General features: G+C 52.0%; 6 protein-coding genes across 6 annotated transcripts; 3 read left to right on the plus strand and 3 right to left on the minus strand.

Annotated features, from left to right (window-relative positions):
* Positions 1 to 1,053: 1,053 nt before the first annotated feature.
* VTP21DRAFT_9332 (uncharacterized protein) lies at positions 1,054 to 4,924 on the plus strand (the record flags this gene model as incomplete). Its single annotated transcript, XM_069400278.1, has 5 exons — positions 1,054 to 1,522; positions 1,612 to 2,283; positions 2,357 to 2,982; positions 3,055 to 4,354; positions 4,428 to 4,924. 5 exons carry the CDS (start codon positions 1,054 to 1,056, stop codon positions 4,922 to 4,924), a joined length of 3,564 nt encoding a protein of 1,187 aa, XP_069254220.1.
* A 445-nt stretch (positions 4,925 to 5,369) lies between these two features.
* Positions 5,370 to 6,172, minus strand: VTP21DRAFT_9333 (uncharacterized protein; the record flags this gene model as incomplete). The annotated part of the gene is made up of 2 exons (XM_069400279.1): positions 5,370 to 5,821; positions 5,887 to 6,172. 2 exons carry the CDS (start codon positions 6,170 to 6,172, stop codon positions 5,370 to 5,372), a joined length of 738 nt encoding a protein of 245 aa, XP_069254221.1.
* Positions 6,173 to 6,495: 323 nt separating this feature from the next.
* On the plus strand, positions 6,496 to 6,963 carry VTP21DRAFT_9334 (uncharacterized protein; the record flags this gene model as incomplete). The annotated part of the gene is made up of 1 exon (XM_069400280.1): positions 6,496 to 6,963. The coding sequence occupies one exon, from the start codon at positions 6,496 to 6,498 to the stop codon at positions 6,961 to 6,963; it is 468 nt and encodes a 155-aa protein (XP_069254222.1).
* Positions 6,964 to 8,056: 1,093 nt separating this feature from the next.
* VTP21DRAFT_9335 (uncharacterized protein) lies at positions 8,057 to 8,705 on the plus strand (the record flags this gene model as incomplete). The annotated part of the gene is made up of 3 exons (XM_069400281.1): positions 8,057 to 8,145; positions 8,218 to 8,364; positions 8,444 to 8,705. 3 exons carry the CDS (start codon positions 8,057 to 8,059, stop codon positions 8,703 to 8,705), a joined length of 498 nt encoding a protein of 165 aa, XP_069254223.1.
* Positions 8,706 to 9,269: 564 nt separating this feature from the next.
* VTP21DRAFT_9336 (uncharacterized protein) lies at positions 9,270 to 10,670 on the minus strand (the record flags this gene model as incomplete). Its single annotated transcript, XM_069400282.1, has 1 exon — positions 9,270 to 10,670. The coding sequence occupies one exon, from the start codon at positions 10,668 to 10,670 to the stop codon at positions 9,270 to 9,272; it is 1,401 nt and encodes a 466-aa protein (XP_069254224.1).
* Positions 10,671 to 10,734: 64 nt separating this feature from the next.
* Positions 10,735 to 13,765, minus strand: VTP21DRAFT_9337 (uncharacterized protein; the record flags this gene model as incomplete). The annotated part of the gene is made up of 5 exons (XM_069400283.1): positions 10,735 to 11,481; positions 11,572 to 11,889; positions 11,969 to 13,327; positions 13,391 to 13,564; positions 13,634 to 13,765. The coding sequence occupies 5 exons, from the start codon at positions 13,763 to 13,765 to the stop codon at positions 10,735 to 10,737; spliced, it is 2,730 nt and encodes a 909-aa protein (XP_069254225.1).
* Positions 13,766 to 13,893: the final 128 nt, after the last annotated feature.

Below are 13,893 nucleotides of genomic sequence, written 5' to 3' on the forward strand. Positions count from 1 at the left end.
CAAATTCAGAAAGTATAGCAATGTCTCCACTATAGCTTGTCTCCTTCGTTTTAATAATGCCGGTTTGTTGTAGAAGAAAAAAAAATAGCGCAGAAATTTTATAAAAATAATTCTACAATACTGCAAATCCATTTTTGGCAACTGAAATCAATTAAAGGGGTGGGACATTTGTCAAAGAAGCGCTGAAAAAAGGTGCAGAGATTCTGCGGGAAGTCCTGTATGACACATGATTCATGCACCTTCTATCTTCTCTGCATCTAGAAGTTATCCCCATGAACATTGTAAATAGTTATACTTATTGGTTTATAAAGTCTGATATAAGAGTATATAAGTTGTATACAAATGTTCTTTGGTCTCGAAATCCTTTTCGGCCTTCCCCCTCTTCGGCCAATTGGATTTCCACTACTCTGATCTAAAGTGATCCTAATCTCATCAGTGAAGTTATTTAATAACTAAACATAAAATTGTAAGCGCGTGATAATTGTCTTTTCTCCACCATTATTTAGTATTTTGAGAACTTTCATGACTTTTGGTAACACCTATTAGCTTATCTTACATAATAGGGATATCCTTTTATAATTTACATGGCTTCCTATTCCTTTTATCGAATGTGGCTCAATTTATACCCACCGTCTCGGGCTAGAAGGCTAGTTGATGGTGTAAGAGAAGGAGATCTTTAGCAACACTTTTACCCACTCGACTGTCTCAAGCGGTAACAATTTATGGGAGAATGTATTCTCATTACACTAATTTATTATAGAATGGAGCGAGATAATATTAACCCTTGATCATTTTGATTTATTTTTTCTGCCAAGTAGTAAAGCCGCAATTTGATTGGTCAAGTCACGTTACGGCGACTTCTACGAACTTTAAACCCTCATACACTTCGCTTTTTTTTTTCCCTCTCATCTCAAAAAGTTCTGAAGGCAGAGGTCGAAGGAGGTAATTTCGTCATTATAACTACCTCCATTCACTGATTCATTGCATGCTTAATTTCTCTCTAATACTTAGTCTCCGTTTGGCGTAATATCATACAGTATATATTAAATAGAAATGCACCCGGCCAACAGCCGTTCACCGGAACCTGTCGTGCTGCAACGACAGCAAAAAGGATCTGGCCATTCTACTAATGGGTGGCCGGTCAATGATGTCCTTACAATTCAGATGGGAGGCAAAACTAGACAGATCTACCATAATCAGGCTCCCTCTCAGCCATTACAGCCACCGACTCGAAATGCCAACACAACCCATCCATATACATTCTTATTTTCCGAAAATCAACGCCACTCCCCCAGATTAGATACCTTTCAGGCTGCTCTCTCACCGTCAATAAAACGGGCTATTGCTGATCCCTTATTAAAGGATACTGTGCTCGATGCTGCTCCTCGTCAACAAGAAAGATCAAAGCAACGCACAAAGGCAAGGATGCGATTTGAAATTGCAGTTCGAAGATACTACTATCAGTTGACAGTTGGATGTAATCGGCAAGACTGTAGCAACAAATTTTGTGCGTCACGTAATGGTGAGTTGCATGCACTTAGATGTTTATTCGTATCTATTTATTTTTACGACTACCGATGATTAACTCTGATTAATCTTATAATTGTGTAGCTACGACCAGGCTCAACCCAGAAACTGCTGCTCTTATGGCTATGCAGTTAGCTTCGAGCCCAAAGCATAAATTTTGTCCTGGTTGCCCAACCAATCCAACCCTGAATGTCCCCTTTTTACCCGCAGGCAATGGTAGTGGAATTGACACATCAACGGGTGTAGATGCTGAGCATCAGCCGCGGGAGACGAAGCCGTTCCTCTTTTCTCTGTGCGCAACATCATCACTTGCAAGGCTCTTCACGGATAAGGCGACCAAGGCAAATTCTCCCGCTCTTACTGGAGCTCGTAGAGCGACAATTGTGTCGTCCACACAAAAACATGAACCATCAACACCTACTACTCCTCAAAATCCCCCAGATTCTACTTGCCGAAAACCCAACTTTACCGCCCCACACGATTCTGTTAACCTCATTTCCCGATCCCAGGCTCGACCTGCCGCACTTAACAGGAAAGGTAGTCGCGGCGAAAGCAATGATATTCCTGAATCGGTCTCGCTCTTGTCAAATGCCAGTGCTGCACTACCCCTTTGCCCTTCCACTGGCATAGAAAGCAACTCGGTGATTGCGCCTTCTTCTCGACCCTCCATGATTCTGAAAGAGCCCACCCCCTCCGCGAAAACCATCACCAAGAACAAAGGCTATATTGATTTACCCCATCGTCTTTCTGTAACTGGTTAGTTGGGTGCCCCACCTTCAACATATAGTTGCATTTTCTAACCTCTCCCTTACGTTGTGGCCAATTTTAGCCTATGGAGCCCCTCCTCTACGAAAATCCCCAGTGATGCCCACCAGCCCTTCCGAATTACCTGGTTCCAATGAACTCATCAATACCCTTCCCCCTCCGCCTCAGCTACTTCCCCGTAATAATTACTCAGAAACCCCTCTAAAACGAGGCAACCATTTGAGAACTGCTCGGTGGGCCGAAGAAACGATAGAGTATGTGCCTAGCGGCGCAGTCATTTCCGAGAGCGAGGAAGAGAGGAGGCGGCAGATTCGCTCCGAGGACATTTCTGATACGGCCTCCTCTGCCGGTAGTTTCACTGAGGAGGAGTCGTCTTGGTGTTTGGATTATCTTACAACACCGCTTTTGAAACGGGCCATTGCCACCTACGATACTAACGCTGTGCAATCAGAAGAGCGTAGGGGCAGCTTAGGAGCGACGGAGCCAGAAAGTCACGATGGAAGCCGCGACGAAAAATTTTTACTGAACTCTCTGCGTACTGTGTTCTCCAATCCAGACTGTCTGGCGCGTAGCTTCTCTGCCCCAGTTGAGTTTTCTCCAACTCAAGTGCAGGAGGGACCACCTGAGGACCTTTCTTGGACATTGGATCTCCAAGCTCTTCGAGAGTCTTATCGTTTAATTTATGCTCTAGTAGGGCTCACCCCTTTTAATTGAGATATTATTGAGGCTGACAATTGGCTTTTTTTTTTTTTTACTTTACAGAAACCAAGGGATCTCTTTGCGTCCACGGTTCTGAGCTCGCTAGATATTTTGCTAGCCAGGCAGCAGCTTGACCTCGACCAGGAGCTGTCGGATCCTGCATTGGGGAAGCGTGCACCTGTCACCGCACGGTCCGTAGTGCTTGTATGTATTGCGGTGTTCGAATGCCCTTTCTTGCATGAGCATGAGCAACGCGAGTCGCTCTTGAGCCGACTATTCGCCCTAATTAGGACCCTACCGGCTTCGTTGCGCGAGCAAGTCGTCGGTTGGTTTGCAGCAAACCTCGACTTTGAGGGAATGACCACGGCTGTCTCGCACATCCAGGACTATCTCACGCGTCGATTCCGTACCTCTCTCTCGGTGAAACCTGACGCGGCTACCATTGCCGTTGTCCAGGCGCTCTCGCTGCTCAATGACGCCAATAGCCGCCATTCCCGTCTCCCCGTAGAGAGTTTCTACAACGACACGGTGTGCAAAAAGCTGGATATCAAGCTTGCCTACAAAGCTTGGAGGCAGCGTCACCAAGGCGGTGGCGAGTTCTCCTTTTTCGACTACGGCTTTCTACTGGACCCGGGGGCAAAATCGCTGGTGCTACGCATCGACGCCATGGTGCAGATGTCGCATGAATACGAGGATGCGTGCGTCAACCAGACCCTGATGCTGCATACCCCGCGCCTGTTGCCCGAGTCTCCCCTTCTGTCGTCGCTCGAGCAGGACCTCTTCGAGGTGTCCTGCCCGTACTTTGTGCTGAATGTGCGGCGTGAGTCGCTTGTTAGGGATGCACTCACCCAGATTGCACGGCGACGAAAGGAGCTTAAGAAGCCGCTCAAGGTACGGTTCATTGGCAGCGGGGAGGAGGGGGTGGACCAGGGGGGCGTGACCAAGGAGTTCTTCCAAATACTGATGGCCGAGCTCTTGGACCAGCAGTACGGGATGTTCACCCGCGATGAAGAGACCCGGTTTACCTGGTTCCTCGGGAACACCCTCGAACCCGAGAGCAAGTTCGAGCTCGCGGGGATCCTACTGGGGCTCGCCGTGTACAACGGGGTGGTGATCGGGGTCGATTTTGCACCTCTGGTGTACAAGAAGCTCCTAGGGCATGCGATCACTCTGGGGGACGTCAAAGAGTCCTTCCCGCGGATCGGGCACGGGCTGCAGAAGATGCTCGACTGGAACGAGGGAGACGTCTACGATGTGTTCATGCGGCATTTCGAGTATTCCTACGAGGCATTTGGCGAGGTGAAGACGTTGCCTCTCGAGCCCGGCGGGGAGGACAGGCCGGTGACGAACGAGAACCGAAAAGGTCAGTTTACCGCAACAGGGTGGTGGGGTTTAACTTGTACTGATTTGCCCATGTTTGCCTTCTCACTTTCCAGAGTACGTGGACAAGTATATCCATCACCTGGTGACGGAGTCAGTGGCCAAACCGTTCGGCGCCTTTCGCCGGGGCTTTCTGAGCGTGTGCGACGGACTTGGCCTGCGATTATGCCGCGCCATTGAGCTCGAGCGGTTGGTGAGCGGTGATCGCGCCAAGGACCTCGACTTTGCTGAGCTGGAGCGCACGGCGCTCTACGACGACACCTATACGAGGACGCACCCCACCATTCGCGCGTTCTGGGAAGTGGCCCGCTCGCTCACCCCGGTGCAAAAGCGGCAGCTCCTCTTATTCGTGACGGCGAGCGATCGCGTGCCGGTGCGAGGTTTGAGCGAAGTGACGTTCGTGGTGCAGAGAAATGGTCCCGACACGGACCGGTTGCCGACGGCGCTGACGTGTTTCGGGCGGCTCCTGCTCCCGGAGTACGCCTCGAAGGAGAAGCTGAGGGAAAGGCTGGTGACAGCAATAGAAAATGCCCAAGGCTTTGGTTTGGTCTGAACCACCCACTTTGACACCGCCTTCAACCCCCTCTCAGGAGAGAACCGGTGAAGCACCGGGGAAAAAAACTGTACGAAACCCCCCTCCATTTTTGACCTTGTATTTATTATTCTCATCTATGTTTTTGCCATGTCCGTTATGTCTTAATTTTTTTTTTCTCTCCTCCTTCCTCCCCTCCGATTTCACATTTGCATTCTTACTGAAAATAAACTCTTTTTTTGCTTCCTCAAACTTCGTGTTCATTTTTCTCTTCCTCGAAGCCTTCATTCTAATGACATTACTACGCTACAACAGGGAATGGTAAGATTAGGGAAAATAAATAGGCAGAGGTAACCATGGCAAAGAGGGGGATATAAAACGAAGGGGAGAGAGAAATAGAAAAGTTCACACACGAGAAAGGGGGGGGGGGGTCAAGGGAGGGAGAAATGGTGCAATTATTCGTGCATTAGAGGAAGTAAGCGGCCGCGGCAACAGCGGCAAGGAGGGCGGTGCCGCTCTTCAAGGAAGATGCGCCAGAGGTGGAAGCGGGCTTGACGGAGGCGGAGGGGGCGGCAGAAGAGGAGGCCTTGGCGGCGCCGGAGGCCGCAGCCGAGGAGGCGGCGGAGGAGGCGGCAGAGGCAGCGGCGGACGAGGAGGGAGCGGCCGAGGAGGAGGCGGCAACCGAGGAGCTGACGACAGATGACGCGCCGGAGACGGCGGCCGAGGAAACAGCGGTGGCGGGCTTGGAGGCCGAGGCAGAGGCCGAGGCGGGGGCGGAGGAGGCGGCAGCTTCGCTGGAGGCCGCGGGAGCGGACGCGGTCACCTTTTCATTACCCTTCTGGATGGTGAAGTAGTGCGAGTAGCACAGGGCGGGGGCCACTCCGATCTCCACGGAGTAGTCGGCGCCGGGAGTAAGGGCTACGGGAGATCAAACCATGGGGTTAGAGCGGGGCGAGGGGCGACAGGGCGGCGCACACACTTACTTGTGGGAACGGTCCACGTGAGGGTCTTGGCCTTGACGTCGACCTTGGCCTGGATGGGGGCCACTTGAAGCATGGCCTGGGCAGGCCCCTTGCGCAAGAAGAGGTTCACCTTCTCCTCCTTGCCGGCGGGGGTCCAGTTGATGGTGGCCTTCTCGCCGAGCTTCCACACGGTGCCCTCGATGGGGGTGGTGATGGAGGGGCACTCGGCGTTCTTCGGGGGGGCCTGGGCCAGAGCTAGCTGGGCGACGGCGAGGGCGAGGACGGCGGCTTTGATGGCAGAGAACATGGAGGCGATGGAATGAGGGGAATGAGCAGGAATCCTTCGGACGAGGGGAGAGGAGCGGATGAAGATGGGGGAGGAGGCCGCAGAGTTTGAGTTTTATAGCGGCCTAGGTTGAGTCGCGCGCGGATTCAGTCTCAACTTATCGAGCCTAATATCTGCTAATGGCCACAAAGCGTAGATGCGGGAACACCACGCTGGCCGAGTCAGCGCGAGGGCGAATCAGCAGCCCCGGCTGCGTCGTTGTGCACGGATGCACCAAAACCTTAAATTCCCGCCCGCCGTTTCTAATGGGAGATGGGCCGGCACGCCAGACGCTTTAACGGTTTATGGTTGGCGTCAATAAAGGGGTAATTGAAGCCTATGCGCAAACTCCCAAGGAGAGTGGGGAGGCGCTCCTCGGGCTCGTTTCTGAGCCGCAAAGCATGGGGGAGAGCAACGGGCCGTCCGCCCCCGGCCAATGCGCAGAGGGTGTGTACATTTCCGCGAAGCTTGTGCGTCGGTGGAATTCTCCAGAGAATGCGCATGGGCTCTACTCGCACTGTCTTGTTGATTTTCGCAGTGTACCACTGGGCGGGAGCCAAGCCATCGACGTCCTGGCCCTCCCTAATAAGAAAGCAGCCCTCCCTGTTGCAATTCTCCCTGATCAGGCTGGGCGGGGAACCAATCCTCGCGGGGTGTCAATCTCTAATCTAAGTGTTTCAGATCACGCCTATGAGCCGCGAGCAGACCGCGGCCTTGGGGGATCGAGCAGCGTGGCCTTCGGGTCGCTGTGGCCTAAGCTCACGGCGCTCTGACTGCAACTGGCAAGGCGAGGCGAGGCCGACGGGCTTGATCCGTGGAGGCGGGTGGCCAGCTCGGGCCCAACCGATGGCTCAATATATTTTGCAACCACTGAGGCTGCCTTGTATCATCCAGCCACTCACCTCCATTTATAGCGCTTAGCCAGTGAACAGGGAGCGGATGCTCGACGAAACGTTCTCGGGCGGTTGATTTCCCCCCTCTCCTGCGGCCTCCTCCTTGGCCTACTTTGCCGTCATCTGCACCTGCAGAACAGTCTGACACGACCGGTGCATTTCTTGTACATTTGGCATCCGGCCCACCTCCAAACCCACGAGTCCGCTGATTATCTAACTGCTTTTCTTCTTTTTATATCTTAAAAGTATTGGTCTCGGTGATCGTAATTTATTCTAAATGAGGTCAATACCGGCATTGGAGGGATGAATGATATGGATATTACAGGTTATGTAGAGAATTTTTTTTTCTTTACCTGCTAGATTAATCATGGTGCTCAAACATCATATAAACTCCTTTACTGCTTCCTGCTCTCTGTCTAGTTGTATATAAATAAACGAGCCGCTTGAACCCAAGACACCATGCTTTTCTCCCTGCCGAGCTCATGCAGTCTTTACAGTGTGGTATTCACACTGACAATGGCTCGAGAAACAAAAAGGAGGCTCTTTTTTCCACACACTCGTTCCACCGACCGAACGCGAATGCCTCTAGTTGAATGTAGAGCGCATTGCAAATGTCCTAAATAGTTGCAACTTTATTTAATTAGTCCTCCGAGCCTTGCATAAATTGCTCGCGGCAGTCAAACTGAAGGTTATCTGCCGGGTTTTACCAAAAAAGGGGGTTTCTGCCCTTTTAAGTAACCATTATGAAGAATGCACCGTGCATTATCTACCATCATGTTGAAGGGAGCCCGGAGCAGCAGCCATGGACGCTTCGTGCAGGAGCTTGATATTGGTCAGTAAAGTCAGACAGTGCATCGAAGCCGCCCTTTATTATAGCCGGCGTTGATATGGCAGCATAACTTGGGAGATCCGGCTCCGGTTGCGAGTCGCAGAATTTGGGGGCGAGGGAAGTTGAGGAGCCCAAGCGACCTCTATGAAGGGGGTCTGCGAAAATGGGGTAGAAGGGCTCCAGCTAAGAGGATCGCGACCAGATTTCCCTGATGGGTGGCTGAAAACTGTCCCGTGATCCTGCCATGCTGGAATTTCATGCGGCCGTCCATTTTTGGGCATCTCTACCTAACTTGCCCATGAAAGTATCGTTTCTAATCTTGGCGTCAAGGAGGGTGGGGAGGCTCGCACCGCCCCGCGGCACTCGCCCGCTTCAAAGGGGTTGAGCATCAGGGGTGTTGCGCAAAGGTTTGATGTGATCAGACCGAAGTCCAGGGCCAAAGCGTCAACTCGGTAGACAGCTGCCGACTCTGCGCTTCTCCTGAAAGTCTGTTTTTTGGGGGGGGTGATTTGTGACGTCAATGCATGGCAGATGCATCACAGAAAGGCAAATTGTATTTAAGGCCGGCCGATGGTTGCTAAGGATAGTTTTCACTAATGAAGCGTCCGCGAACATGCCTATCGTACGACGTAAACATCTACAGGTGAGGCGGAAGCGGCGAGCTGGTTTTCGAGATAGCGTAGTGCTCCGAAGATCGCCGGTTCTGGCTCAGAGAAAACTCCTCAAGTTTTCAGTCAAGCAGCGCATGCGCACACTGGATCTCGTTCGCTTGATCAAATCGCTTACGCTGTGAGGATGCGGCGAACCAGCCCCCCCTCCTCCCCCCTCCATTGAGTAATCTCCCCATCTGTTCTGCTATCCTCTCCTCTAAACATCACTGCTATCTCCAATCTCTATTTCAATCTATTGTACACACTCATTTTGTCTGGCATACATATATATATCTTGTTATTTACTTTGGTTTACCCCCCTATAACTAATAATGCTCTTAATCAGCTAATGAATAAAAGCAATGTTGGCCTATGTTGTAAAAACAAGGACCCCCCCCATCCTATGCTTCCTGAAACCTTTCTATGGGCGCGGGCAGTAAGCCAAGCGCCCGGAGAGGAGAGGGAGGTTAGGCCTAACCATCCCACATGGATCACTCCTCTTTCTGGCCGATATTTCATGCCTACTACTAGCGGCATCCAATATTTATTAAAAAGAACTTGCCAACATACAAAAAAAAAAAGGACGATGTTTAAAAAAAAATATTTAAAATAAAAAAGCATGAAATAGTAAAGGTCTGAAAAAAAAAAGAGATGTTTGTAGCGTGTTTTTCAAGTGTATTGTACAGCCTAGCCTACCCGATGCGGGATCAGATCCGTGCTGCATGCGGGGGCGGATACCGTCCTCTCTCGTGCCCGCGGCCATGGGGCACGCCGCCAGATGCTGAGGGGCGCCCCGTCGCAGCCCCCGCGTTCTTATTCATCATGATCCGCTTGAACCCGTTGATGAGCGACAGCACGTCGGGGTAGGAGGTGCGCCCGATCTTGAAGCCGTTCGGCATCACCTTGATGATCCACCGGTTGCACTGGGTCTGCGGGCCAAGCTTGAACGCGAGGTTGAAGCTGCCCGGGTATTCAGGGGCGATGCAGAAGCCGTAGACGGACTGCCGCGGGTTGGCGAGGCACGCCGCGTTGAGGTGCTCGTTCAGCGACTTCAGCGAGCCCTTGCGGTACTTAGGGTTGGCCATCATCTCCTCGACCTTGCGCGCCGACGCCTCGATGTGCAGCACGATCAGCTCGTCGAGGTCGGAGTAGGTCATGTCGCCCACCTTGAGCTGCCGGCCCAGCGAGTGCTCGTTCTCCTTGTCCAGCTCCAGCACGTCCAGGTGCTGGTACACCCCGTCGTCCACCTTCCACGTGACGGCGATGTGGTCGGTGCCGCGGGACGAGGGGCGAATCACCAGGTCGCCGCGATTGCGGTTCTCGAGGTACTTCTCCGCCTGGCGATGCGTCATGTCCTTGAACATCGGGTGGTTGATGATGCGCGCCGCCCGCTTCTCCGCGTTCCGCTTGGCAATCCGCAGCCGTTTGACCTCGTACTCGGCCTCCTCGTCGAAGAACTTGTCCACCTCCACCCGCGGCGGCTCCTCGAAGCTCCTCTTCAGGTCGGCCTGCGCCGCCGACAGATGCACCATGAACCGCTCCTTGTCGATGTCGAGCACCACCGCCTCCACCGATTGGCCGGGGGTGAACAGCTGCGACACAGGGGTGTCCCCGAGGTCGCTGGCCTTCTCCTGGGTGATCTGCCCGTCCAGGTTGGAGTTGAGGCGACAGTGGACGTAGGGGTCGCGCACGCGGAGGATCTGCACCCGAATCACGGACCCGCGCCGGAGCGACTCGTCATCCTCGCCCGTAAGCATGGTGAACACCTCGTCCGGCGTCGGCTTCGTAAACGGCCGGCGATGGTCTCGGAAGGGGTCCTGCAGCTCCTCCTTGATGTGGATCAAGGTCATTCGCTTCGGGGTCTGGAACCGCTTTTCAAGCTCGTCGGCGTAGTCCTCGAGGATGAGGTCGTTGAGCTTGGCGGGATCGTTGCGCATCAATTCGGCTACCAGTTGCGATGCGGCCTCGTAGTCCTCGATGTCCTCGTCGACCTCGAGCGCGTCGGCCGCCATCTTACGGGCCAGATCGTAGTCCTCGGGATGAATTCGGGTATCATCGAGGACGTCCGCGGCGGTGGGGCGAATTCGGATAAAGCTCGCACAGTTCATGAATATTGTCTTGGAGGTGAGGCGTCTTGTGATGAGATCCTTGCGCATCTCCAACTCCCCCCCCCTAGTGCAAAACAAAAGCTCCATGAATAGGGGGTGTAATGAAACCCACAGCAAAGTTTTGGCTCACCTCCTGTTGAATTCTCCGTATTAGAACCTGTGCCTTCCGGGGGCCGAAGCCACAAATATACTGCACCACATGGGAACGATATGGGACGTTGACACAATCATTAATGTCGACGCCGACCGAATTCACCACTTCCACCAGGGCGCGCTCAAGATTCTCCACCAGCAGATCTTGAGGCACCAGCGGCTGCAACGGGTGAAACCGAATGCTCGTCAAGTCCTTGCCGAGCGCCGCATACTCGTGCATGGGGCTCTGCAGCTTACGGGCCATGCTAATGCAGTAGCGCAGCTGCGGAGGAAGCTCTTTGAATTCGTTTTGTGCCTGCTTCGACTGATAATAGCGCTGGGCCACATCGTCATTCACCAGGGTGACCAGGACTTCGTCGCGTGTGCGGAGCTCATGATCGCGCACTATATCACGGACTTTGTCGAGAAGCTTTCGGGTCTTCAGCGTGAAGCCGCCCACAATGACGGCATCCGGGTGGCGTTTTTCCAAGAAGTCGATCAGTCTGCCTTCGTTTTCCGACTCTCGCAAATTTTCCAGCGAGACGTGGTCGAGGAAGTTGCCCTTGTCGTCCAGAAATGCGCCCATGATGAGCTCCTTTTCGTTACAAGTAAGCGCGAGGACGCGTGGGTACGCTTCGGGGTCCATTCTCTCATTGCGATAGGGTGCGACATCAACCCGCTATCATTATTAACAAAAGAAACAGCCAATGTCAATCCTCAATATTTGGTTCGATAGGGGGATACACGTCATCCAAGCATCGACCCATACCGATTTCAGCTCATCCTTGCACAGTCTCGCAATTCGATCCAGAGCCTCCAGTCGCAGTTTCTCTTTGAGCCACTTTGTCATGATCGGACGCAGATACATATCATGGACCATTTGAATCACGTCATCACGATGTTTGTTCCATTGCTTGTCGATTTCACTGTAACGATCAGCGCGGAAGTATTCTGCGATCCTATTAAGCGATTCCGGCTGCACTATGACCTCCACGGTCGTTAGTCCATCCGACTCCGACTGGAAAATTTGTGCAAACTGGCCGTCATTAAAGCTGGTGACAGGCTTCTCGAGAAGCCACTTGAACGCCTATTTCATGAAAATATACCCAGCATTACAATCCCCATTGCCCAACTAAAAAGAGAAACGGACTATAGAAAACACGTACGTAGTAAGGATGCCGCTCATCGATGATCCTTGCTCCCTTATCCGTTGCCCTCACGTTAATGTAGGAGTGAAACTCGTAGATCTCACGAATCATACGGCGAACCTGGGGCTCACACGAAATCTCTTGTGCCAACATGTCTTTTGCTGCGCGTAAAACCTCATACGAAGTGTTGAACTCTTTACAGACAAAGTGCTCTGCCGCTTCCTCTGGATTCATGGTTGCATCGCGGGGAAAGGAATGTCGCATGCCAAGCAGAAGATTGGTGGCCAGGTCGCGCGACGATATCGAAAGCTCTTCAGCAAACTGTATGATAGTGGTGGACTTGTACCGTTCATAGAGGGGGTTTTTCTTCATGGGTCGTTTTAGGCCACGTTCGGCCTTGAGTTTCGCGATCCTCTCGGTGTAGTGCAGCCGCAACCAGTCGATCACATCCCCGAGTTCCTCGATACGCTCTGCTTGTCTAAGCAGCTGCTCCGCGTAATCATCCCGAATCATAAGCTGCTGGAAGTAGGCATGGAGCGCCTCTTTACGCTCAAGGAAGGAGCGATACTTGTAGTGCAGATCGTTGATGCGCCATAGCTCATCAGTGGAAAGAATGCAGGCCGCAATATTCTGCTCTTTATCAAGGACGTGGGTGAAGAAATCCTTGCGATGGGTGGCGATAAACGGCACCTCCAGGAACTCCTTGCCCAGAAAACCAAGAACATGTTGCACGGCATCACGCAGCATCGGACTAATGACCTCTTTACGCTCAAAGGCAAGTGTTTTAGTCACAAATTCTGCAGCTTCCTTGACCTCTTCATCGGTTAGGCGGCGGTCGACATTAATCCCCGCTCGAGTCTGCATGCGTTCAGGAACATCACGCATGCGGATAAAATCGTCCTCTTCCGTTAACATCTTCTCCTTCAGCTCCATGGGTTCAAAGACATCCTTCAGCTTGGGCTCACGCTGTTCGCCTGTGTCATCCACAAGCAGATCTTCATCAGGTTCCTCTGCGAATTCTTCGTACTCCTCATATCCGAATATCTCATCCAGCTCATCCAAAGTCTCAGGGAATAGATCCTCCCCTTGGAAAGCATGGTCAGAGCGCCTGGCTGGCCGTGAAATTTGATCGTATGAATCGCGCTCACGCACGCGGTGCATATCAGCACGCTCTCCCATAGCACCCATGCTATCAAGCTGCTCATCCTCTTCACCCTCGTCATCAATGAAGTCATCCATCTCATCATACCGACGGTAACCACGATCATATGCACGATCTTCTTCCTCATCGGCCCATATATCATTCAAATCGCTTCTAGGTTTTTCTGACTCTGATTCACGATCAGTCCGACCTCGTTTCAAGCGTTTAAGCTTATTCTGTAATGCAACAAGATCAATCAATGCAAGGTCAAGATCAATTCAAACGGCTGACGATCCTACCTCTGGTCTTGCAAATGTCAAACCGGTGTTCTCGGCAACTAGCTCCAAGTCTTCCTCGTCGAGAAGATCATCTTCAAGAACCTTCCGCTTCTTCTTTTTTCGTGATACTCGCACTGCCTGCTCTTCGCCTTCCTCTTCTTCCTCGTCATCGTCGACAATAAATCCTTCCGCAATCTGATAAATGAAAAAATTTACGGATCAATTTTATTTCCAGTTCAATAGGCAGGGTATAATTCTATTTACTCTGCGGGCCTCCTCTTCATTCTCTTCCTCCTCTTCCTCGTCGTCATCATAATCATCCGCTCCTCCGTATGGTGGAATGTCCTCTCCCTCTCCTTCCGAATCATGCGTGTGGCGATCTTCTTCGTCAGACATTATTAAGCTGTAATTTAATGCACTCACGATATCTGTGGAGAGCAAGTGCGAGGAATTAGGGGGGGATACCTACGAAGAAAGGAAATTGGGTACAAAACATAAGCCACAAATGACTTTTGAAAGCTCGA

The sequence above is a fragment of the Calcarisporiella thermophila genome (assembly GCF_041956535.1).
Source record: "Calcarisporiella thermophila strain CBS 279.70 unplaced genomic scaffold VTP21scaffold_5, whole genome shotgun sequence".
NCBI lineage: Eukaryota > Fungi > Calcarisporiellomycota > Calcarisporiellomycetes > Calcarisporiellales > Calcarisporiellaceae > Calcarisporiella > Calcarisporiella thermophila.